The sequence below is a fragment of the Eubalaena glacialis genome, chromosome 13 (assembly GCF_028564815.1).
Source record: "Eubalaena glacialis isolate mEubGla1 chromosome 13, mEubGla1.1.hap2.+ XY, whole genome shotgun sequence".
Classification (NCBI taxonomy): Eukaryota; Metazoa; Chordata; class Mammalia; order Artiodactyla; family Balaenidae; genus Eubalaena; species Eubalaena glacialis.
In genome coordinates, this window is record NC_083728.1 from 5,412,947 (window position 1) to 5,424,640 (window position 11,694).

General features: G+C 47.3%; 1 protein-coding gene across 1 annotated transcript; it reads right to left on the reverse strand.

The window, feature by feature from the left end:
- Positions 1-2,017: 2,017 nt before the first annotated feature.
- On the reverse strand, positions 2,018-11,347 carry CIMIP1 (ciliary microtubule inner protein 1). The gene is made up of 4 exons (XM_061209698.1): positions 11,259-11,347; positions 9,198-9,279; positions 7,679-7,780; positions 2,018-2,179 (listed from the first exon to the last, which is right to left on the reverse strand). Exons 1-4 carry the CDS (start codon positions 11,324-11,326, stop codon positions 2,018-2,020), a joined length of 414 nt encoding a protein of 137 aa, XP_061065681.1. The 5' UTR covers positions 11,327-11,347.
- Between the last annotated feature and the right edge of the window lie 347 nt (positions 11,348-11,694).

Genomic DNA, 11,694 nt, shown 5'->3' on the forward strand with positions numbered 1-11,694 from the left:
CTCTCCTCTTCTTACAAGGACACCAGTCACATTGGATTAACCCCACACCCCAACTCCAGTATGACCTCATCTTAACTCATTCCCTCTGCAATCACCCTATGTGTAAATCAGGCCACATTCACAGGTGCTGGACGTTAGGACTTTGACAGATCTTTTTTGGGGGGACACAGTTTAGCCCATAATACCTTGGTCCTCTTTTTTCTCAGGACCTAAAGAGCTGTGACATTTCTCCTTTAAATGTGTGGTCTGTGGGTGGCAGGTGGGATGTGAGCATGACGACCGTGGGATTTCCTGGTGGCCGTGGCCCATGTGACCCATGTGGCAGGTGATGAGTGTAGGCACCGCACTCAGAGGGAAAGACGAGGCTTCTTGAAGGGCTGTTTCTCTCATGTTCCGGCTCTTCCAGGCTGGGCAGCCCGTGAGAACCTGAGTTTCCAGCTCTGGGCTGGAGGAGGGCCGTGTGGGGCAGAGAACCAACGAGGTGGCTGGGAGGAGGCTTTGCTCGGTGGCTCTGTTCTCAGCGCCCGACTGGCTGGGTCTGGAGCTGTCGGCAGTCAGCACCCTCTACCCCCGGGTGAGAAGCCCAGTCACTCAAAGCACATCCTGCAGGCTTTATAGAGAACCACATCCCTGAACAAGAGAAGCTCTTCAGCCAGGGGCCTCTGGGATTTGGACACTGAGCCCAGAACTTGCAGGGGATGGCCCAGACTCAGGAGGAATTCTTTCCCCCAGCATTTGGTGGCCCCAAAGTCATGGAGTCCCGGTAGAAGTGTGCTAGAGGAGGCCAGCGTCCAGGGTCGGGGGAAGGTTCTAGATGAGGGATTCTTGGATTGGTAAAGCCTCCCACCACACCTGGACAGACAGGTGAGCAGGAAAGTTTTGGATGGGTGGGACTTGTAGGCGGATTCCATGGGATACAAGCGCCTCCAGCCCCCTCACTCAAGCAAACCCAGGGAGGAACCCATCCCGTGAACAGTGACACTGGACCAACCGGAGGGAGGAAGGAATGTGACTCCGTGGAGGGCAGGTAACTGACATGGCTGCCCCCCGCCTCTGCCCACCCCAGATGTGAAGGAGGCGCCACCCTCTGCTACGCAGAAACGAAACACCGACCCACCTTCACAGGCCACCTACAAACTCTCCGCTTTCCTACTCCCTGGGGTCCGGTTGGCGGGGCCTCAGGGCCTGCTGGCTCTTCCTTGCTGCTCTCTTTCACCAGCTGGACACCGCACTCTCCACCCCCAGCCCCATTTGTAGGAGGTGAAGCAAAGCCTCAGGGACAGGCAGGGACCGGAAATCCAATGTTGACCAAGGGGTTAATGTCAAACGTCCACGGGGGACGGACGATGGCTTCGTTGCCCAGCCCAGCTGCTGTCTGCGTGGTGATGGGGGTCGGGGGGGGGGTGGACCAGGTAATCGGGGAAGGTTTCCTACGGAGCGCTTGGGAAACCCATCCTCTCCAGGAAATCTGCACTCAGTGGCACATCTTGTGCTCGTTTTTGCTTTAAAGCTGTTGACGTATTGCAGATATCCTGGGGAAGGAGTGTCGAGGGACGCTCAAGGCGCTTTATTCCTCCTGAAAAGCAGGCCCAGGGGTATTTGGGTACAGAAACACCTGGCCAACAACCTCATTACAACAAGGATGCTGAGAAGGGGGATTGAAGGTGACACTAAAGGGTTTAGACAAATATTTAAAAATGAAATCACAGTGTGTTTTTAAAAGCTATACCTAGAAATTCCCATGGTATTAAAAAAAAATCAGAGAGTCTATTTTGCTTTATTCATTGCATTAGCCAAGAATGAATATGTTACAAGAATGTTCTGGAAGGGAGGCATTGATGAATTGAAAACGTCTAAGGGCTGTTTTGTGTTCTTTGCAACAATATCCCATGAACAGATGTGGAGGGGAACCCTGTCCTTGGGGGGAGGCCGGGGAGCTCTTCCTTTCCTGGGCATGGGCACCGGCGCCTGGCGGTCCACCCTTCCTTGCCCCAGGGGCCAGGGTCTCTGTCTGGACTCAGTGGACACCTTGCTTCGGCCAGTTTAGCTCCTTGGCATACGCCCCTTTGCAGCTTCTGATCTCATAATCGTGCTCCAGCCACTTGTTCAGGCCCGGCACCCCGGATCTCCAGCCGATGAAGCCCTGGGTCGTCTTTGGGACTGGGGGGGATGGGAGCACCTGGAATAGAAAGGCAGGGGGTTGAGTCGCCTCGGGCCACAGCAACACGAGGCGTGTCCACGGAGGCATCAGGATCGGCACGCCTGGTGTGGAAAAGACAGAAAGTACCACGGTACTGGCCCCAAAATAGACACACAGGTCAATGGAACAGAACAGAGAGCCCAGAAATGGACCCGCACTTCTATGGGCACTTAATCCATGACAAAGGAGGCAGAATATACAGTGGGGAAAAGGCAGCCTCCTCGATAAATGGTGTTGGGAAAACGGGACAGCAACATGCAAAAGAAGCAAACTGGTCTGCTTCTCACACCATGCACAAAACTAAACTCAAATGGATTAAAGACTTAAAGGTAAGACCTGAAACCATAAAACTGCTAGAAGAAAACATAGGCAGCACACTCTTTGACATTGGTCTTAGCAATATTTTTTTGGATATGTCTCCTCAGGCAAGGGAAAAATAAACAAATGGGACTACATCAAACTAAAAGGCGTCTTCTGCACAGAGAAGGAAACTATCAACAGAACAAAAAGGCCGCCTACTGACTGGGGGAAGATATTTGCAAACGTATGTGATAAAGGGTTAATATCCAAGATATGCAAAGAACTCATACAACTCGGCATCAAAAAAACAAACAACCTGATTAAAAAATGGGCAGAGGACCTGAATAGACATTTTTCCAAAGAAGATATACAGGTAGTTAACAGTCACATTAAAGGATGTTCACTGTCACTAATCATCACACCTGTCAGAGTCGCCATCATCAAAAAGACAACAAATGACAAGTGTTGGCAAGGATGTGGAGGAAAGGGAACCCTCCTGCACTGTTGGTGGGAATGGAAATCGGTGCAGCCACTGTGGAAAACAGTATGGAGGTTTGTCAAAAAATTAAAAATAGAACTATCATACTATCCAGCTATTCCACCCCTGGGTACTTACCTAAAGTAAATGAAAACACTAATTCGAAAAGATATATGCAAGTCTATGTTCATTGAACCATTATTTACAATAGCCAAGATAAGGAAGCAACCTAAGTGCCCATCAACAGATGACTGGATAAAGATGTGGTCTATATATACAATGGAATATTACTCAGCCATAAAAATTAATGAAATCTTCCCATTTGTGACAACATAGATGGATCTAGAGGATACTTAAAAGTGAAATAAGTCAGACAGAGAAAGACAAATACTGCATGATTTTACTTACATGTGGAGTCTAAAAAACAAAACAAATTGGACAAAAATAAACAGAAACAGAGTCATAGAAACAGAGAACAAACAGGTGGTTGCCAGAGGGGTGGTGGAGGAGGAGAGAAATGGGTGAGGGAGAGTAAGAAGGACAAACTTCCAGCTGCAAAATAAATGAGTCACAGGGATGAAATGTACAGTGTGGGGAATATAGTCAGTAATTATGCAATATCTTTGTATGGTGACAGAGCATAACTAGACTTATGGTGATCATTTTGAAATGTTTAGAAATATTGAATCACTGTGTTGTATAATAAGAACGAACATAGTGTTGTGGGTCAATTATACTTCAAAAACAAAGAAACTCGTAGAAAAAGAGGTCAGATTTGCGGTTACCAGAGGCGGGGGCGGGGGAGGGGGAATTGGATGAAGGTGGTCAAAAGGTACAGACTTCCAGTTATAAGACAAACAAGTGCTAGGGATGTAACGTACAACAGGATAAATATTATGAGCACTGCTCTACGTTATATATGGAAGCTGTTAAGAGAGTGAATGCTAAGAATTCTTATCACAAGGAGAAAATAATTTTCTTTCTATTTCTTAAATTTTGTATCTATATGAGAATATGGATGTTGGCTAAACTTACTGTGATCATCATTTCATGGTGTATGTAAGTCAACTCATGATGCTGCACACCTTATACTTACTTAGTACTGTATGTCAATTATAGCTTAATAAAACTGGAAGCAAAAATTAGAAAGAAAAGACAGAAGAGCCAGGGTCCCTAAGTAAGGTGCACCGAACGTAAGCAAGCTCCAATCAGCTGGCCTCAGAGATCACATTTTCCCTGAAAGTAACGATCACCAAACATGTCTCTTTATCTTGTAATGCTTAACACATTTAATTCACGACTCAATGAAACAATTTTTATTTGGTAAAAGAGCGAAAAAGAGAAAAAAGTAAGGTGCAGAAATATCAAATACTACAGTTCACAGTGCCCTTTATAAAATATGTGGCAACATTGTCAGATGGTATCCTGGCAGTTATAGGTTTGATTAGAAGGTTTTATGATACATGTGTGTGTACACACACACACACCCCCAAACCATAGATGCCACAGGAATGAAAAACAATTGAATTTAATTAAAAACTAGAAGGGAAATGGGATTCTATCTGAAATGAAAAATACCTCACAATTTTGTTTGTTAATTCCTTGAAATTTGGGAAATTTTTGGAAAATGAGGCTAAATGTTTATGCAGGTTTCTCCCTTCCATTTGGAATAATCTTCTGTTCTGCTCTTACGGGGGGATTTGAACCAAGACAGCAGTGAGGAGTATTTGTTCCAGCAGAAGAACCGAGATGAAGAGGTTTGGTATGCTTGGGGTTACGAGTTCACGCTTGGCTCAAAGGATCTTTGAGTGAGGCGGTGGCCGGAGGGGACGGTCCTGGTGGACGAAGCCCCTTAACATATATTCTTGATGAGGTATTAAAATTAATCTCTTGAGAGGCCCCATGCAAGGAGGGTCATGAACAAATGCCAGTGGGGCCAGAATTTCCTCCAGCGAGCCAGTTCTCCACGATGCTGAGACCTCGGGAACACACGGACCAGCTTTCAAGTCCATCTCCAACTTGTAAGAGAAATGCAGTCAGAACCCACCCTGGGATGCCACACTTCACCCACCAGATAAAGAGATGAAAACACCACCGTGAAGGAGCTTATGGGAGAATCTGTTGTTAATTCTCTGTGAAGGGCAGTATTACCGTCATCTACGAAAAATGAAAATGCAAACACTCTTTGACCTGACAATCCATCCTTAGGCATTTATCCTAAGACATCCTAATACCTGCACGTGCACATACGAAGGCCCTGTTTGTCATAGCAAATGCCTGGACACAGCCTGCGTGTCCATCCACGGGGGATCCATTCAGCCACAGCCCTTCCGCACCGTGGAAAACTACGCAGCAGTTTAAAAGAATGAGGTAGCTCTGTGTATTCTCAGATGGAACGACTTTGAAGACAAACTGCTAAGAGAATAAAAGATGCATAAAAAGATGTAAAATATGGTATAATTTGTGTACTAAGGAAAAAGGGCTAGAGCCCTCCACATCCACTTGGATAGGCATATTGCATCTGGGGAAGGGTGCAGAGATGGGGGCAACAGCTCTCAGGAGTCGGGGGAGGGAAGGAGGCTTTTCACGGCATTGCCCTTTGGGGTGTAGGATGCCTGTTAAACCATAAATGTATTTTTAAAGGGTCTATCCACCTGAAGAGGGGATGGGAAGGAGGAAGACGGGAACCATTTCTTCAGCAAGGAAGGAAGCTCAGAGGGAAACAAGCAAAGTGCCTTTCTCTGCTGGATCGTGAGACTGGCCCTCCACTCCTCCCCCCACCCCCACCTTCCACCCCCGCAGGCTGTGACAGGGGTGTGGTTTCCACACCTGGCCTTCTCCTAAGCAGAGGCTCACACAGGGGGAAATCAGGTTCCGTTTTTTTCTGGTCCCAGGACAGTTCCTCTCTTCTCCCCCCAAGAAGGGGATGCTGTTCTGATCTCCAGGTGGGAACGCTTCCTTTGAAAAGATGATGATTCTGGTGGCAGCTGCCACCCCGCCGGAGCAGGCACGGGGGCCATTTGTCAGGATGGCAGAGGGAGGGGCCCAGCTTCCCCAGGGGCAAGGCACTTATGGGGACCGCTCGTGGCCAGGAGAGACAGCAGGGTCCCTCACCCCTGTGTCCCCTTCTGGGGTGGAGGTGGGGGTAGGGAGGTGGCAGAATTAAAACCCAGCTGTGGAGAAATAGCAGAGGCTCCACCTGCCCCTCTTGGTCTGTCCACTGGCCAGCCCTAGGGTTCCAGTCGGAGTTTGTGCGGGGAGAGCGGGTTCCCCACGTGTGTGGTTCATTGGAACAACCACTGCATTTCTGGGCACGTCTCCCAATAAACTTACTGACCCGGAGCAAAACACTGTGTCTACAAGGGTGCTCCTTGCAAACTGGGTACAACCTAGACGTCCAGAGATAGGGGAAGGGTATACATATCATGGTCAACCCATACGATGGAGAAAAATGCAGTCATTAACATAATAATGATTTGGAGTGCTACAATTAATTGCATGGAAAGATATATAGGGTATATTGTTAAGTGAAAAATGGAGATTACAAAGCAGCCTGTGGAGTTTGGTTTTTAAATATATATATATGCATGTGTGTGTATGTGTGTGTGTTTATTGAAGGAGCAGTCAAAAAATAACATTTAAGAGTATGGCTCTGGAATCAGACCCACTTGACCTTGGGAAAGTTATTCAGCCTTTGTCAGCTTCAGTTTCCTCATCTGCCAAATGGGTTTGATGGCAATTATAGCCACTTTCCAGGGATGTTGTGGAAATAAGATAACCATATAAAGCACTCAGTATGGGGAGCGACTAAAGGACAGTAATAAAATAAGAGCTAGCATTTATTGGTGGTATATGGAGGCGTAGAAAACATCTGGAAGGAGCTCCCCAAAATGTTAACCATGGGTCAGGATACATACGGATGTTTTAATGTATGATTTATATTTTGCTGTATTTCTAGAAAAATCAGTGAGTCTCTATTGTTGTATAATCAGGGGGGAACCCTCTCAACATCTCAGTGGAATGCATTCATTCATTCATTCGGCTAACAGATCGTACCCACTGAGCACCCACTACGAACGAGCTGGCCACCCCATCAGACCCTGAGGGCGTCAGGGAAACAAAATCCAGAGCCTAACTCCCCCACCCCTGGCCGCCTTCACCCTGAGTTTTCATCCGCTCTCCCCATCAGGGCACAGAAATGCCTTCTCCGTAGCTGGGCAGAGAGCAGAACCCAGGATTAAAGTGACAGACGCATGAGAGGAGACCCAGGGACGTACAGAGCTCAGCAACTTCTAGAGGCATCTATCCTACATCCACAGCTGATGGGTCTCAGGTGGGAACACCCTCTAAGTCTTCACCCCTCCGGACAGCCTGGTCCCTCACTCAGCAACAAGAGCGATCTCTTAAAAAGGCAATTCTCAACATGCCGTGGCCCTGCTTCCCACTGCAAATCGGGCTCAGATCCCAACTCCTTCCTCTGGCCTCTGAGGTCCCGCCCGTGTAGGGACCAGTAACCCGCTGTGTCTCCCATGTAGGCACTTGGAAAGGGCTGGAAACCCGCCTCCTCGCAGGCCGGGCGCCGCTGTGTTCTTACCTGTGCAGGTGGCTGGGCCCACCTGCAGCAACACCGGAGAAACACCATCTCCGGTGGGGTTGATTTCTTACTTAGCAAAACAAGTACTTAAAAGGACTTTGCTAACCTTGATGTATTTCTCCACTGGGGTCACTGGCCGGATGCGGAAGCGCTCGGGAAGCTCGATTTTGGGCTTTGGGGTGGCGGGCTCTTCTTCACACTTGGTCAGCTGAAACACAATCCCCAGGGATGGGGCCCCGCAGGCTGAGACCTCGGAAGCTTCCCCTCACTGCCCCCCCCAGGACAAGGCACTTTACAGGTAAGGCGGTGCTCAGATCACAGTTAGAAAGGGGCGGAGCGGGGACTGGCCAGCCTGCGAGCTCAGCCCCAGGCCCTTGCAGACTGCCTATTTACAGCCCTGCCGAGTGATCTGAGAACACGTCACAGGTTATGGACTCAGAGTAAAACATGGCAGCAAGGTTCAGGACCAACCTGTAAACTATGAGGAGAGCCTCCATCCCCCTTTTAATTTTTAAAGCAATTTTGAACTCTTCAAAAACCCAACTTAATTACACATAAGGAATATTAATATAGACTCTTTTATGCATATTATATTAATAAGGACCCATTTTATGCATACAATTTCAAATTGTGTAACTCTCTAAGTATTAAAAAAACTCATTAAGAATGGCATAATTTCAGCACTAGTGGGATGGGGTGAATTACAAAGGGGCTCTACGCTGCCTAGAATCATGAACATTTTGAATTATGCGGCCTTTGTGCGATTCTGCCTCCCTCCAGAGAAATGTGGTTTCCTCATGTTGTGTCCTGGACATCACGTGGAAGGTTGCAAACCACTGGCCACAATCCCAGTGAAGCTCACACAAGCATTCTGTGGGCCTGTTGGTGGCTTATAAATCCAAGCCACTATTCTAGACTCAGAAGATTTCATTAAAGCATCTGGATTTCTGGACTCTCTTGAACAGTCAGAAAATACAGCCAGTCTGCTTGCCTGGTAGCCCTCAGTTGGGCTGATGGTGGCTGCCTCTGGATGGGGTCAGTGGTCTCTTTGCCGGTGTCCCCATCCCTCCCTATTAATTATGCCTGGTCCTTTTCCTCGTTTTTGTTTCCTATCTGGTGTAGGAAATACCAAGAGTATTTTCCTAATAATCATGCCAATATTCACTTGGCCTCTCCTCTCTTTCCATCTGAACGTCACAGTCACTCAGTGAGGTAGTGAGGACTATCACCCCATTTTACAGATGGGAATTCCAAGGCCGAGTGGCCCTGGAATCAGCCAGACCAGCATCTCCCCCTGGTGCCTCTCTTTCTGAGCTGTGTGACTTTGCGCTTCTTTGAGCTCAAATTCCTCATTTGGAAAAGGGACATCAAAGAGCACCCCCCTCCGCACAGGGGTTGTCGTGTGGGTTCAACGAGCTGGTTCGGATGAAGCACCTAGAACGTGCCTGGCACATAACATAGTAAGTGCTCAATAAATTTGTGAATGGGAGGAAACTTCAGATGTCAGCCATCTTGGCCTACAGCATGCTCTTTAAATTTATTCTTGCAAATTATACACTTCATAACCATTTATTCTTGGAAATGATTGATTCTGTAACCTCCGAGCTCATCAAATTTACATTTACCTCCTCGAGGGGGGTTGTTAAAAATCCCCAGTTCGGGGCCCAGTTTTGCCGTGCTTCGTTTTCAGCCTTCAGGCGGTACTTCCTGAAAAAGAAAGCTCTTACATGCCAGACAACATTTGAAAAGGGTTAAAGTAGCAAACCCTAAGGTGCAATGGGGAGAAGTTTACATTCTTCAATGCATCTGGACTGAATGATGATTCCGTGTCAGGGAGGGAGCAGGAGTCCCTGTCGCTGGGGACTTCCCACTAATGTAAGGGAGACACATGTCTAAGAACCAGAGATGCTGGTTGGATGGTACCTCGGGGAGCAGACAGGACTGGGGCTGACTCTGCCTGAGGGGTCATCTAGGAATGGAATCCTTGTTATGGGGGCCCCTGGACCTATAGTAATGGGGGAGTGTTAAATCATTATGGAGGTACATATAAAGTTCCTTTGTTTTCAGAGCAAGGACCAGGGCAGAGTGAGTGAGGTCCTGGGATGTAAAATTTAAGGAGGTGCCCACTCTCAGGTTCCTGCAAGTGCAGAGCCAGCACCTGCATGGCCTTGAGATGGAGCCCCCCCCCCCCTTAACTATTGCACTCCAGACGCCTCACTCATCCCACCCTAATCCTGGCCCTGCTTTTCTTCCACGTTGAATATAATTTATACATAACTACCTAGGAGCTGAACTGAGTTGCAGTTGAAGAGCGGGTGTGTCACATTTTGCAAAAATCTGATTAAACATTTATTCATTTTGATTTTCAAGTTTCTTTTCCTATTTTGGAATCAATATCTGCACCCCAAGCCCCCTCTGATGTCTCAACAGTTTCAGAGGCCCTGGCCAGGCTCTTTCCCTGGGCACTGAGCATCTAAAGCAGAGTCTATTTCCAAGGGAGCTGTAACATGAGACAAAAATATGAACCATATATGTAATTTAAAATTTTCTAGAGCCACATTTTTAAAAAAGTAAAAATCAACAGGTGAACTTAATTTTGGTATCACTTTTTAGGGGCATGAAGTTTTCGAAATCTAGTATTTTACATTTACTGCTCACCCCAATTTGGAATAATCACATTTCAAGTGTTCAATAGCCACTTTGGACATGGGACACAACAGTCTAAGGGCTTAATTGGCTCTGTTCACACAGGAGGGGCCATCTGATTTGGGTCTTGAAGGATGAGTAGGAGTTTGTTTGGTGGGGGAAGAGAGAAAAGAGCATTCTAGGCAGAGGGAACAGACCCTCTAATACCCTGCTAGGTAGTATTTCCTATCATGGGTACTTGGATAAAAATAAAGATTTAGAAAATAATAATAGCATGTATTTATTGCAAAAAATACTGGCTTTCCATTTTCAAGAGTGATATAAATTTTCCTATAAAAATAAGTTCATTAAGTGAAACAAAGCTAATTTAAAGAAAAATATGAAGTGACTATTACAGGGTTTTCAAGGAAATGGTAAAAGTCATAGAGATGACAATAGGATAACTGAAGTTTAAGAGGTAAGCCATGATGGTTTGTTGTTGCTAATATTTACTTACTTGCATCTAAATTAGTAACTTCCCATACTGGTTAAAACTTCAAAGAGATGGGATACTATTTAGCAATGGGATAGAATGCCAAATAAAAACATCCATTACAGATGTCTGCTGAACATAAATCTTTTAGAAAATGGATCTATTCTTTAAATTAAAACTTCTTGTTCAAAAACCAGGACAAGCAAGAGAGAATGAGAAGTGCTCTCATTCGAACTGAACAAACATTAAGATTTTTTTAAACATTTGGTAAATATTAAAAATAAGCACACATCAGTCGTATCTCAACAAGCAAAGCTTTGCAGTGGGTTGTAAAGCCAGATGCAAAATCTTTCACGCCTTTGTGGTGTGCCTAAGAGAAGAGAAAGAAAGGCTCTTTCGTCCCTAACACTGCCCCCTTTCCGCAAGGCCCCCGACCACCTCCAGGGCACGCCCTTCGCGCCCAGAGGTCGACCACCTCCAGGACTTGGTGGGGAAACTGAGGCCGCCAGGTTGAACACTTCAGGTGGGAACAGCCCAGCCCACTGGGTTCCCGGTTCCCGGGCGTTACCAGATCTCGTCCTGGGCCACAAGGTTCATGCGCTCGGCCGCGGCCCTGCTGATGGGCTTCTGCGCCATGGGGCCTGGGGTCTTGGAGCGCCCGGCACGCTCGGGCCCTGGGCTCAGCGTCTCACGTCGCCTAGGAGACCGGTTGCCAAGCAACGCAGGATGCGGAGGCGGAGACGGCGTAGCACCTGGCGAGTTTGTGGCCGCCTGGCTTCGCGGCTTCCGTGCGCCCACTGCCAACCTCAGGCCGCAGCTGCGCTCTTCGCCCCCCTCCCTGCCCACCTGCCTGGCTCGCGGGTGCAGCAGCCCTTCTCTGGGGAAAACCTTGGGGAAACCTCAAGACCTTACATTCCCTCCTCCCTTTAAAATTTAGACCTGTCATGCAAGTATACAGGCCAAGTGTACCAACCCTAAGCGTACCGATCTTAATGGATTCTGTC